Source organism: Lissotriton vulgaris, chromosome 4_1 (genome assembly GCF_964263255.1).
Source record: "Lissotriton vulgaris chromosome 4_1, aLisVul1.2, whole genome shotgun sequence".
Lineage (NCBI taxonomy): Eukaryota > Metazoa > Chordata > Amphibia > Caudata > Salamandridae > Lissotriton > Lissotriton vulgaris.
Window position 1 is genome coordinate 2,007,207,403 of NC_141691.1, and position 14,325 is coordinate 2,007,221,727.

General features: G+C 49.9%; 1 protein-coding gene across 1 annotated transcript in view; it reads left to right on the top strand.

Annotated features, from left to right (window-relative positions):
* LOC147724856 (uncharacterized) overlaps positions 1–14,325 on the top strand; it is a 181,449-nt gene that overhangs the window by 109,756 nt on the left and 57,368 nt on the right. Inside the window, exon 14 of the mRNA XM_086966351.1 lies at positions 10,003–10,095. Within this exon, the coding sequence (XP_086822477.1) occupies positions 10,003–10,095 (93 nt within the window). The remainder of the gene's footprint in view (positions 1–10,002; positions 10,096–14,325) is intronic.

Below are 14,325 nucleotides of genomic sequence, written 5' to 3' on the forward strand. Positions count from 1 at the left end.
GAACCTCAAGCCCAAAAGCTAGCCGAACTTTCAGTGACAGGCGATGTGGGCTAGTGGCTACAGCTGATGATCATGTATCACCAGGAGCTGGGTTCCAATCCCAGCCTGGGTTCAGCATCCTGTGAATCCTTGCAAATCTCCCCGTGCCAAAATAAAAACAAGTAGCGTAGTCTGTGGCTGTTGTGAAGGACTGTTATGTCCTTGGGTAAGATTTGCGCTATGTAAACTTACTAAAAATACAATGTGGATTCTGCCTATTACCCATGCTATAATCTCTAAAAAATAAGCCAAAAGCATTAACATTTGATGCCAGAAAGAGATACCAATATAGTGGCTGAGTTGCACATTGTGAACCTGGAAAATCTGGGATCAATCCCTATTTGACCAAATTGTGTGAGCCTAAGCAAATAATTTATTTCATCAAATCTCCTTTTTGTTCATTATCACATATCAGAGCACCTTTAAAGACTTGCGTTCAGAATGTGTGCTGTTCAAAAACCTCTATTTTTTGGTTTACATTTCTTTATTTGTCTTAAAGCATCACAAATGGTACAGGGCACAATAATGAGCAATGTGTATCAAATGGGCAAAAAGAGCCATAACATCAAGTATACATTATCAACTGTGTGGAAGCAGGAACTGCAATAATATGTAGGATGACGAGGCACAGGTAAAGAATAGGATGCCTTCCCAGTTCTACATAATACACCCTTCACCATGGAGGAGAAGCCAATGTGTATTCCAGAAATAAAAAAAATTAAACAATAACCATAGGAACCTTCTGACTGGGGCTGCTATTTGCAGCCAAATAAGGCTGTGGCCTCATGAATGGAGGAGTACGCTGCCAAAATGAAAACAAATATAGCCGAGGGGTCATGCGGGGGGGAGGGGACACCAGGAAAAATGGTATGAGTAGGAGTAGCCTGACCGTAGTCCATCCATCTGGACGTGGGGTCCCCAGTGATAGCCAGGAAGTGTGTGTGCACACGGGAGCAGGACACCCAAAGGCTCAGTCCGGCTTTTTCCATGGTACGATCCTTCTAGCTTCACTGTCGGTGTGGGGGAGGGAGGGGAGGTTCAGACAGACAAATAATTTGAGGATATAGGTGTCCCAGAGTGTAGCCACCCCTCAACCCCTTCGCAACCCACGGTCATGTTTCATGGCATCCACCTCCGCCAGGGCACACCTGTGAGTCACCTGTAGCCAGAACCTGATCGTAGGCGCATGGGTGGCTTTCCAGGCAAAGGCACTCGAAAATAACCAGTGCCAGATCTACTAGTTTCATGTAGTGTTTGTTGCGTTTAGTGCTTTCCGTGATTCCCAAAAGACACAGAGGTGGGCCCGGAGGCAGACAGACACCTATCACTGAGGATACCCCGACGGACCATGCACAAAACCTCAGCCTCGTACTTGACTCAGCATTCACGATGAACTGCCAGATCAACACCGTATCCTCTGCCTGCTTCAACACCCTCTGCATACTCCGAAAAACTTTCAGATGGATCCCCGAATCCAGAAAAACTGTCATGCTCACCCTCTTCAGCAGCAAACAGGACTACGCAACACTCTCTATGCCGGAATCAACAAGAAACTACTTTGAAAGCTCCAGACTGTCCAGAATGCCGCAGTCAGATTATTCCTAGACATCCCCCGCCACCACCACATCACCCAACACCTCTGCAATCTCCACTGGCTCCCTGTTGAAAGAAAGAAGAACACCCTTCAAGCTCCCCACCCACACCAACAAGGTCCTCCACAAAGCGGACCAGCATACCTTAATGACCGCCTCTCCTTCCACGCACCCAAGAGACACCTCCGATCAGCTGACCTCTCTCTGGTCACCATCCCACGCATGTACAAAATCAGAACAGGAGGCAAGTCCTTCTCTTACCTCGTAGCCAAGGCCTGGAACGACCTCCCCCTCCGGCAAACCCCCACACTGCCCCAGTTCAGAAAATAATTCAAGACCTGGCTCTTCGAATGACCCCAACATGCCACGGAGTTGCCCCCCCCCCCACCTTTATAGCGCCTTGAGACCCTCGCAAGCGAGTAGCTGCGCTCTATAAAACTCCTGATTGATTTATTGATTGAGGATGCATGTTCCATTACCTGGGTCCACGTGCTCATCAGTGGTGGGCATTCCCAGACTATGTGTAGGAACGTGACAACAGCGCACGCTGGAAACGCCAATAGGAATATGCTGTGAAGGCGGTGTGGAGTAAGGTAGGTGCGGTGTAAGTAATTGAGCAGGGTGAACTTCAAGCGGGCATTACCTGTTCCTGAGGCTCAGCCGGGAACGCGCGCGCTAGGCTAGTTGATACATTTGCGATTTTGGCTTTGTATTTTAAATATTCTGCGACAGTGTGTCATTTAAGCTTATGTTTAAAATCTTGTTGACAGTGTGATTTCGATGCTACTGTCTAACATTTCGATGCTACTGTCTAACATTTTGTTGCGCTGACATTGAAGCGAGCATTTTACCATTTTACCCCTTCCTGATCTTGCACTCCGGCTAAAACGTTGTTTACAGCGCGGCCGCCATCTTGGGTGTAATTGCGGTCAGCACGCTAGTCTTTAGCGCCCTCTGACTCACTTCCTCTCTCCTATATCCTATATCTTTTGAATGCCTCCGAGGACGCGCAGTGGACGAGTGCAGCGGGCGCGCCTAATGCGCGCCGAAGGTGCGCCAAGGGTAAGCCCGTCTGCGCCCGTCAGCGTCCTGGAGGCGCCGGTGTTGGGCGAATGGATGGATTTTTAGCCGCCAATCTTGGTAATATGCTCAGTTATGAGTCAGGCTACTTAAAAACTCTATGAGACAATATTGGTTGTTGCTGTCCTGTGTTCCCCAATAATCTCAAGGGCGACTTACGCTGCCCTTGCTGTGGTTGGACACACTTCAATGAACCATCTAGTATGGAAACTCCGAGTTCCCTATATCCTGATGCTTCGGACATGTCGGGGGAAAACCTTCAAAAAAACTACTCATGTATATTACTTAACACGCGGTCCTTGGGCAAACATGCCTTTGATCTGTTCAGTCTACTAACTGAGTCCAACCCCGCGTGTCTTTTCCTGACTAAGACCTGGCTTGGAGATTCTTCTGGCCCTGATCTATCTAATGCTCTCCCCCAAAATTATTATATTTTGAGGAAGGACCGGGCGGTGGGCAAGGGAGGAGGAGTTGCAATTGTGGTGGATAGCCGTTACACTTGCTCAATTGTTCCTACGGAAGATATTCATGGGGTGGAGTCTCTTGGTTTTTGTCTGTCGTTTTCGCCCCATCATTCTTGCTCCGGTCTACTGTTGTATAAGCCACCTGGCTAGGCAGGATCTTTTCACGATGAACTTCACACTGCCATCTCCTCAATAATTATGAATTTTAAGCACTGCCTGCTTTTGGGAGACTTAACATCCATATGGATGTGGCAGACGCGGCAGATACCATTAAACTTCTGGATGTTACAACTCCCTTTGGCTTTATCCCTTATCTAACCACAGCCACTCACAATAAGGGTCACACTTTAGACCAAATTTTCTCTACTATTCCTATTACTTCTTCCCCTCCTTTACCTTCGGTGTGGTCGGATCACTATTTAGTGAATTTCGACATCTCGCGTGTGACCAAAACGGCCATTAGCGGCTCTAGCCCGCAGCCCACTGCCACTCGCTCTTTCCATCGTGTGTCGCCTGATAAAATTTACCATAAAGACATCATTACTGAGAAAAAGTCTAATTTTTCTAAAAGAATTGAAGCAGCAGCAAATACTAGTAATGAAATCTTTGCTATAGTCAAGGAATTTCCCTCCCCTTCTACTTCAATATCCAAATTTTCTCCCTCGGAATTATGGATTAAACAATTATCCAACTTCTTTGCTGACAAAATTAAAAGCATACAAGCCTCATTTATGTTGACTTGCCCACCAAATGATCCTAGACCAAATCTCCCTGCCCCTCTCTTGACTCCCGAGCGCCATTTGCTCACTAACTTTCCTCCCCTCTGCCCACAAGCATCACTGGAATTTCTATCCAAATTAAAATCTGGCTCGCCGGCGGATCCATGCCCCACGAAGTTCCTGGCCAAGATAGCGCATGTCATCAATCCTCTAATCAATCCGGTTCTTAATCTCTCTCTTAAAACTGGTATTGTTCCTAGCCCTTGGAAAAAGGCTCATATCCTCCCACTTCTAAAAAAAAACCAACCTTGACCCTGCTGTCAATCTTAATTATAGACCGATTTCGTTACTCCCGGCCTTTGCCAAAGTTATAGAAAAACAAGTCCACTCCACCCTTTCAAATTTTTTAGAGGCTCATGATATCCTCCATCATACTCAGTCCGGGTTTCGCTCAAATCTGAGCACGGAAACAGCGCTGCTGGAGGTTATTGAATCTATTAAGGAGGTCTTGGACAACGGTGGGAAGGCGATGTTGGTTCTGTTAGATCTGTCGGCGGCTTTTGATACCGTCCCCCACAACCATCTTCTCCCAAGACTCCAGGAGATCGGTCTGAGGGGGACGGTATTCAGTTGGTTTGCGTCCTTTCTATCCAACCGCCAACAATCAATCTGGGCCCCTCCATTCTTAGCCCCAGTTCCACCTTTGGAGGTGAAAGTCCCACAGGGATCAATCCTGAGTCCTACTCTTTTTAATATATATATGTCCCCCTGGCTGTTCTGGTCGAGTCTTATGGAGCCCAGATTATATCCTACGCCGACGATACGCAGCTTCTTTTCACCTGTGATAAGAACACAGATTTTAACGGCGCTAACAACATGAGCTGCCTCGAGGCAGTCTTCTTGTGGTTCCAATTGTATCAACTCAAGTGTAACTCTGATAAATCAGAGGTTCTCTTTTTCGGCTGTCCCCCAGAGGCCAACTGGAAATTTTGGTGGCCTGCCGACATGTTTCCTCCATCTTCTGCTACCTCCATGGCGAAAAATCTGGGTGTGAAAGTGGACAATGGACTGACTCTCAAACCCCAGATTCTCAGTGTAGTAGGACAATGTTTTGGCCTTCTAAAAATTCTCAGGAAATTCCTTCCCTTTCTGTCACATGCCCATAGTAGGATTACCGTACAGGCCTTGATTGGATCACGGTTGGATTACGCCAACATACTCTATCTCGGCCTCCCGGAGTATCTCCTCTCCCATCTACAATCTGTCCAAAACTCAGCCGCAAGGGCAATCTTTGGCCTCAGTCGTAGGTCCAACATCTCTGCTCTTTTAAACTCGCTCCACTGGTTGCCGGTGCGCGAACGCATTCTTTTTAAGACCCTTACCATGGCGTTTAAATCTCTTCATGGCACTGGCGCTTTCTATTTAAGAAAAAGAGTTTGCTTTTACTATCCGTCCAGAAGCCTTCGATCTGCTTCCCAGGCATTGGCTGTTGTTCCTGCAATTAAACGAGCCCGCTTGGGGGGACGTTCATATAGACTTCTGGCACCACAGCTTTGGAACAAACTGCCACTGTCCCTCAGGAAGCTAGACAACTTGCTCTCCTTTAGGAAGGAGCTCAAAACATGGCTGTTTGGACAGTAGCCTTCTGCGTTTTTCGGTCCTGGCCCTGCAGGTCTCATAGTGCCGGGACACTTTTCCCGAGTAGCTGAGTGCTCTATAAGACCACCTCTTAACATAACATAACATTACTCGATATTCACTTTCCTGCCCAAGGCCATGGTCCACTGTTTGGTGGTCATCTCGGTGCCCAGGCTCTCATCCCATTTGGGTTTAGCCCAAAGCAAAAAATCTTTACAACCCGATGCAGTGCTACGTACAATGCCAATACCTTCTGGCGACTTGAACCATGAGTCAAGAGACACTGCAGAACCAAGTGCAGCGGCGGCTCGGTTTGCCCCAGTGCCCAAGTGTCCCCAATCGCTGCCACTAGTGCATTGTGTGCTAGGAAAAGACCGTCTCCAAGGCCGGCATGCCCTGAAAGGATAACGGAACACCGACACTGTAAAGGTTGCCCAGCTGGGTAATCCCAGCCTCCCGCCAAGGAGTAGGATCATATCCCCGTAGTAGCACTTTCATAGCAGCATGCTCCAGAGGAGACCAGCGCTCGCTCTGTGGTCGGCACTTGTTGGGGTGTACATACCAGATCGAGACAAGTTTGGCCACATGCTTAAGCCTACCCAGTCCTCTAGCCGGTCGTTCTGTCAAGAGCAGCCATTCAGGTATGCTCATGGCTCCTAGTTCTGCCCTAACCAGCCCATCCTCTGCATTTCTGACCTCAGCGAGCCATCGCATAGAGCACTGGAGTTGGGCAACTGTGAAATACAGTTCCAGATCTGGGACCCCAAGCCCCCTTCAGTCATGGGGTGCTGCAGCATGAGAATAGAGACCCGCTTCCAAGCTGTCCCTCATATAAGCTCCGACTCTAGGCTCCATAGAGTCCTGAAAAAAGATTTGGTTGGTATCACTGGGAGACCTGCAAAGAAATATAAGTGCCTTGGGAAAACCAGCATCTTTGCTACCATTCCCAAAGGCGATAGGGGGAGCTGGGTCCAGAAGCGCATAGATTGGCGAATCGGTCAGCGCCCTACCGCGATCACCATCCAGTAAGCCCATGTCCCTGTGATGAACGTTCACACCGAGATACAGAAAGGTTTTGAAACTCCATGGGAGGCTCTCATAGGCCGGCACCGCCCGGTTCTCTGTTTAAACCCGGCACAACGGGAAGAAACAGAACCTGCCCCAGTTTACCTAGAGGCCTGCCATCTCCCCGAATAGATCAAATAAGTAAGGCTCAGAAAACTTCTATTGTTTTGACTAAATAGTCTGTAATGTTGCTCAAACCATATTAACAGTCCAGGCTACATAAAGGGTACACATGACAAGTGGCTTGCATTTAGTTCCCCCAGTGCCATAGGGCAGGTCAGGGCACTGCTGCAGACTTAGGATACAGTTTATCAAAAGGAGATAGGACACTTGTGACCACTTTTTCCAAGAGATTTGAAAAAGCCCTCATAAACGCTGCGTATCTCGAGAAGCGGTATATCTTATTCTCCGCCCCACGCAAGCGTTATGGCAACAGTCATTGGGCTTGATCAGTCAGTGTCTTGCCAGCCTCACCCGAGGCGATCTCTGGTTTTTTCGTGGCAGTATCCAGAGAAAAGCGAGTTACCCCACTGAAGCTGAGTGATAAAAATAAAAAAGTGTGCAGGTGATTATAGGCTTTATTCAGTTCACTTGACCACTTATTAAAAATTATTCGGTATGCTCTGGGGATAGTTAGGAATCCTTAGCATAGGTCAATTAGACAAAAAATAACGTCGACATGTTTCTGCTCTGTCGGCCCGAGGGTCTAAGAGCTTTCGTCAGGACAAATATACAAGAAAACACAGAGTGAATAAAAAATGATGTCACACTTTTGACATAAAGGGACTCTATTAATTAATAGTCTTACCCTTGAAGGTTTTCATATACCTTAAAAAGAAATCAACCGCATTTCAGCAGGAGGGTTCAGGCCGCTTTCGAAGCGTACTCCGCGTCTTGTGCTGGCTCTGCCTAATGGCGTCCAGGAGGCAGAGCCAGCACAAGACGCGGAGTACGCTTCGAAAGCGGCCTGAACCCTCCTGCTGAAATGCGGTTGATTTCTTTTTAAGGTATATGAAAACCTTCAAGGGTAAGACTATTAATTAATAGAGTCCCTTTATGTCAAAAGTGTGACATCATTTTTTATTCACTCTGTGTTTTCTTGTATATTTGTCCTGACGAAAGCTCTTAGACCCTCGGGCCGACAGAGCAGAAACATGTCGACGTTATTTTTTGTCTAATTGACCTATGCTAAGGATTCCTAACTATCCCCAGAGCATACAGAATAATTTTTAATAAGTGGTCAAGTGAACTGAATAAAGCCTATGATCACCTGCACACTTTTTTATTTTTATCACTCAGCTTCAGTGGGGTAACTCGCTTTTCTCTGGATACTGCCACGAAAAAACCAGAGATCGCCTCGGGTGAGGCTGGCAAGACACTGACTGATCAAGCCCAATGACTGTTGCCATAACGCTTGCGTGGGGCGGAGAATAAAATATACCGCTTCTCGAGATACGCAGCGTTTATGAGGGCTTTTTCAAATCTCTTGGAAAAAGTGGTCACAAGTGTCCTATCTCCTTTTGATAAACTGTACCTTGTTTCGGGGAACCGATAGGACAGCCATTCCTCTTCCTTCCTATTGATAACTAAGGACTTAGGATACAGACCAAGATGTTGATTGACTGACTCTAGCTCTGGTTTGTGAAAGTTTTGATTCTACAGCAGAAAAAGGGGCAGAACACCCTGTATGTACTTGGTCAATTAATTAAAAATCATGCCAGTGCTGAAGGGTGATAAAACTGAAAAAAAAAACATAGGAAGATCAATCTATGTGGAAGTATATCAAACCCTAATAAATGGAGGAGGAAAGGGGTGGAGAGAGCAATATGAATGTGTAAAACTCGAGGGCCCCTAAGTCATATTAAAGGTCAGTTTTATTAGCCAGTAATATAGCTCTGGTCTCCAAGTACCAATCAATTTAAGTTAATTTTATTCATGTATTTAAAACTTTTGGCAATTAAATGCGAGAGTGTAATCCATGGCTTTGTTAATGTGAATGAATATAATTGAGAGATTGAAATGTTTGTCCAGCCACTAAATTAACAGGACATTAACTTTGCTTAAAGTACAGTTTGGGATGTGCACGGGGCACTAGTATGTGTGCTTGGTTGCCTCTTTATTTAATCCTTAAAAAGCAACTACAAATGGGTACAAGTGATTTGGGAAATAGCGTCAATGGATTTTTATAGCCCTAAACAACACCACGGTGCAAGCGTGCGTTATTTGAAATACAAGCGGCAGTTAGAATACCTTGTGGGATTTGATGTCCTGCTGTGGGGCACTTTTCCTATCAAGGCATCTTCATGGAACGTCTTCGTGTCTCACCCACGTGTGGGATTTCAGACCCTTTAACAAAAAAAAAGTCTCTTCTGAAAAAGAGGCTTGTCTATAGAGTCCTCCAGATGATTGATTCCTTGGAATTTCTGTCCTACAGTCAAATGTATAACCTGAGACGGGCTCCCCAGAAGGGGCATTAGACTTATTAGTAGAGCAGGTGCAGGGACACAGGGGCCCGGATGCGGGAGCGACCCACTGCACCACAACTATGAGGGGTTTCCTTGGATTCTTCATTCAAGCAGGAGATGTGTAACTACTTCTCTTTGTAGTAAAGCTTCTCCTGGACATTTCAAATGTCACTAGTTAATGTTGAGCTTTTCCAAAGTGTAATTGTCATTCAAGGACATTTAGGTCCATCGCAGACATATGAGACTTGGGGTCTGATATTGAGTTGGCGGACAGGTCACTCCATCACAAACCTGACAGATATCCCTTCCTCCATATTACAAATGTCATAGGATATAAAAAGACTTGTAATACGGCTGATGGTCCGCCAAACTCTAAACTCTAAACCAGGCCCTTACTTTGTGGAGTGGTGTGGCTCACAGGTTAGAGGCGGCAGACCCGTAAGCAGAGAACGGCCCGGGACCAGGGTTCAATTTCCGGCGGGGCAGGGTCGTGGACCAGTGTCAAATGGACTTGATAATTCTCGCCTCGGTGCCTACTCTAACCAGGGAACACACTTGGCAACTCTGGGCATTAAGCTTGCATCATCTCTACAACGGCCCCCCACAGACGCCGGGGATGCCTGGTTTCACCTTGGAGACAGCCAGAAAGGGACCATCTTACAGGGAAAACCAGGACGGGTTCCCCAGCGGTCTTCAGCGCCAGGATACTCCTTGGAGTCACAGTGTGCTTTACAAGTACACCCACATGCACATTTACTTTGGGCATGTGGGTGTACTATTGAATATTTAGAACTTCTTCAGGACAATTGGGACTTCTTTAGGAGATGTGAGGATTCATGTGCTCTTTTAGAATCTCACTGGGGGCAGGAATGTACAGGGGTTAATGCTTACATCATCTTGAAATTAACCACAGGTGCATTTTGTTGTTCGTTTCTTCCAGCTGTGTGTAACCCTCCCTGCCAAAACTACGGAGTCTGCGTGGCGCCAGATACGTGTGATTGTCCCGCTGGGTATCCAGGGCCGGGCTGCTCAGGTAGGAAACATGGTCAGAAGAAGGTTTCCTGAACTGGATCTGGATCTGGTTCTACTAACATCGCTTTTAAAATATTTCAATCTACTGTGTTGTTTTGTCTTTTCCCCGTAGTTTTATATAGCGTAAACGTGACCCTAATGTATCAGGAATCAGAGCGCTTTACATGAGCACCAGTTGCATTACAGAAGGACACATTCATGTTTGTTACGCAGTGATTTTCCCCGGAATCACAGGGTGTTGAGCGTCATTTCCGAGACTCGAATCTGGTTCCCCAGATTTGAGATCGACCGCCCTAGTTGTTAGGCTACATCCTCTCCCCATAATTGTTAAATAAAAGGGCCTGTGGTGCTGTGGGGAGGGATTATCGGTTTTGACAGGTTCTCTCCAGCCCTCTGAAGCTTTTTGTTTTGGGTGAATGACTGCCTCCTTCTCCCTCAGTATTCTGCTTGAGTGTCCATGCTACACAATTCTCGGTGCTCAATGGTGTTCAAAAGTGTTTTACCATAAAGAGTATTATGCTTATTCTTGAAAGTTTAATAAACAAGCATTTACAATGCAATGGTCTCAGCATTCTTAAAGTTAGAGCTATTGGCATTGCTTATGACATTATTTTTATTTATGTTTTTGTTTTTAAAACATAAATAAATGGCATTGTCATTTACAATGCCAATTGCAGGACAGGAGAGCAAGCACAAGCAACGAGGGGGCAGCAAGCACAAGCAACGAGGGTGCAGGAGAGCAAGCACAAGCAACGAGGGACAGGACATCAAGCACAAGCAACGAGGAGGCAGGACAGCGAGCACAAGCAATGAGGGAGGGCAGGAGAGCAAGCACAAGCAACGAGGGCGGGTAGGACAGCAAGCACGAGCAACGAGGGGGCAGGACAGCAAGCACAAGCAACGGGGGGGCAGGAGAGCAAGCACAAACAACGAGGGGGCAGGACAGAAAGCACAAGCAACGAGAGGGGGGCAGGAGAGCAAGCACAAGCAACGAGGGGGGCAGGACAGCAAGCAAAAGCAACGAGGGGGGCAGGAGAGCAAGCACATGCAACGAGGGGGGCAGGACAGCAAGCACAAGAAACAAGGGGGGCAGGAGAGCAAGCACATGCAACGAGGGGGCAGGACAGCAAGCACAAGCAACGAGGGGGCAGAACAGCAAGCACAAGCAACGAGGGGAGGGCAGGTGAGCAAGCACAAGCAACGAGGGACAGGACAGCAAGCACAAGCAACGAGGGGGCAGGACAGCAAGCACAAGCAACGAGGGGTCAGTAGAGAAAGCACAAGCAATGAGGAGGCAGGACAGCAAGCACAAGCAACGAGGGGGGGGGGGCAGGACAGCAAGCACAAGCAACGAGGGGGGCAGGACAGCAAGCACAAGCAACGAGGGGGCAGGACAGCAAGCACGAGGTGGCAGGAGAGCAACTACAAGCAACGAGGGGGCAGGACAGCAAGCACGAGCAACGAGGGGGCAGGACAGCAAGCACGAGCAACGAGGGGGCAGGACAGCAAGCACAAGCAATGAGGGGGGCAGGACAGCAAGCACAAGCAACGAGGGACAGGACAGCAAGCACAAGCAACGAGGGGGGGCAGGAGAGCAAGCACAAGCAACGAGGGGGGCCAGGAAAGCAGCCCAAGCAATGAGGGGGCAGGAGAGCAAGGACAAGCAACGAGGGGTGGGGCAGGAGAGCAAGCACAAGCAACGAGGCACAGGACAGCAAGCGCAAGCAACAAGGGGGGGCAGGAGAGCAAGCACAAGCAACAAGGGTTGGACAGGATAGCAAGCACAAGCTACGAGGGGGCAGGACAGCAAGCACAAGCAACGAGGGGGCAGGAGAGCAAGCACAAGCAACGAGGGACAGGACATCAAGCACAAGCAACGAGGGGGCAGGACAGGAAGCACAAGCAACAAGGGGGCAGGACAGCAAGCACGAGCATCGAGGGGGCAGGACAGCAAGCACAAGCAACGAGGGGGGGCAGGATAGCAAGCACAAGCAACGAGGGGGGCAGGAGAGCAAGCACAAGCAACGAGGGACAGGACAGCAAGCACAAGCAACAAGGGGGCAGGACAGCAAGCACAAGCAACGAGGGGGGGCAGGAGAGCAAGCACAAGCAACGAGGGGGGGCAGGACAGCAATCACAAGAAACAAGGGGGCAGGACAGCAAGCACAAGCAACGAGGGGGCAGGAGAGCAAGCACAAGCAACGAGGGGGTAGGACAGCAAGCACAAGCAACGAGGGGGTCAGGAGAGCAAGCACAAGCAACTAGGGGGGCAGGACAGCAAGCACGAGCAACGAGGGGGGCAGGAGAGCCAGCACGAGCAACAAGGGGGTAGGACAGCAAGCACAAGCAATGAGGGGGCAGGACAGCAAGCACAAGCAACGAGGGGGGGGCAGGAAAGCAAGCACGAGCAACGAGAGGGCAGGACAGCAAGCACAAGCAACGAGGGAGCAGGACAGCAAGCACAAGCAACGAGGGGGGGCCGGAGAGCAAGCACCAGCAACGAGGGGGCAGGACAGCAAGCACAAGCAACAAGGGGGCAAGACAGCAAGCACGAGCAACGAGGGGGCAGGACAGCAAGCACGAGCAACAAGGGGGGGCAGGACAACAAGCAACGAGGGGGCAGGACAACAAGCACGAGCAACGAGGGGGCAGGACAGCAAGCACAAGCAACGAGGGGGGCAGGACAGCAAGCACGAGCAACGAGGGGGGGGCAGGACAGCAAGCACAAGCAACGAGGAGGCAGGACAGCAAGCACAAGCAACGAGGGGGGTCAGGAGAGCAAGCACAAGCAACGAGGGACAGGACATCAAGCACAAGCAACGAGGGGGCAGGACAGCAAGCACAAGCAATGAGGGGGGGCAGGAGAGCAAGCACAAGCAACGAGGGGGGCAGGACAGCAAGCACGAGCAACGAGGGGGTAGAACAGCAGGCACAAGCAACGAGGTGGGGGGCAGGAGAGCAAGCACAAGCAACGAGGGGGTAGGACAGCAAGCGCAAGTAACAAGGGGGCAGGACAGCAAGCACAAGCAACGATGGGGGCAGGAGAGCAAGCACAAGCAATGAGGGGGGCAGGAGAGCAAGCACGAGCCACAAGGGGCAGGACAGCAAGCACAAGCAACGAGGGGGCAGGACAGCAAGCTCAAGCAACGAGGGACAGGACATCAAGCGCAAGCAAAGAAGGAGCAGGACAGCAAGCACAAGCAACGAGGGAGCAGGACAGCAAGCACAAGCAATGAGGGGGGCAGGAGAGCAAGCACAAGCAACGAGGGACAGGACATCAAGCACAAGCAACGAGGGGGCAGGACAGCAAGCACAAGCAACGAGGGGAGGCAGGAGAGCAAGCACGAGCAACAAGGTGGTAGGACAGCAAGCACAAGCAACGAGGGGGGCAGGAGAGCAAGCACAAGCAACGAGGTGGCAGGACAGCAAGCACAAGCAATGAGGGGGGCAGGACAGCAAGCACAAGCAACGAGGGGGCAGGACAGCAAGCACGAGGTGGCAGGAGAGCAAGTACAAGCAACGAGGGGGCAGGACAGCAAGCACAAGCAATGAGGGGGGGCAGTAGAGAAAGCACGAGCAACGAGGAGGCAGGACAGCAAGCACAAGCAACGAGGGGGCAAGACAGTAAGCACGAGCAACTAGGGGGCAGGACAGCAAGCACAAGCAACGAGGGGGGGCAGGACAGCAAGCACGAGCAACGAGGGGGGCAGGACAGCAAGCACAAGCAACGAGGTGGCAGGAGAGCAAGCACTAGCAACAAGGGGGCAGAACAGCAAGCACAAGCAACGAGGGGGGGCAGGAGAGGAAGCACAAGCAACAAGGGGGGCATGAGAGCAAGCACGAGCAACGTGGAGGCAGGACAGCAAGCACAAGCAACGAGGGGACAGGACAGCAAGCACAAGCAACGAGGGGGGGCAGTAGAGAAAGCACGAGCAACGAGGGGGCAGGACAGCAAGCACAAGCAACGAGGGGGCAAGACAGCAAGCACGAACAACGAGGGGGCAGGACAGCAAGCACAAGCAATGAGGGGGGGCAGGACAGCAAGCACGAGCAACGAGGGGGGCAGGACAGCAAGCACAAGCAACGAGGGGGCAGGACAGCAAGCACTAGCAACAAGTGGGCAGGACAGCAAGCACAAGCAATGAGGGGGGGGCAGGACAGCAAGCACGAGCAACGAGGGGGGCAGGACAGCAAGCACAAGCAACGAGGGGGCAGGACAGCAAGCACTAGC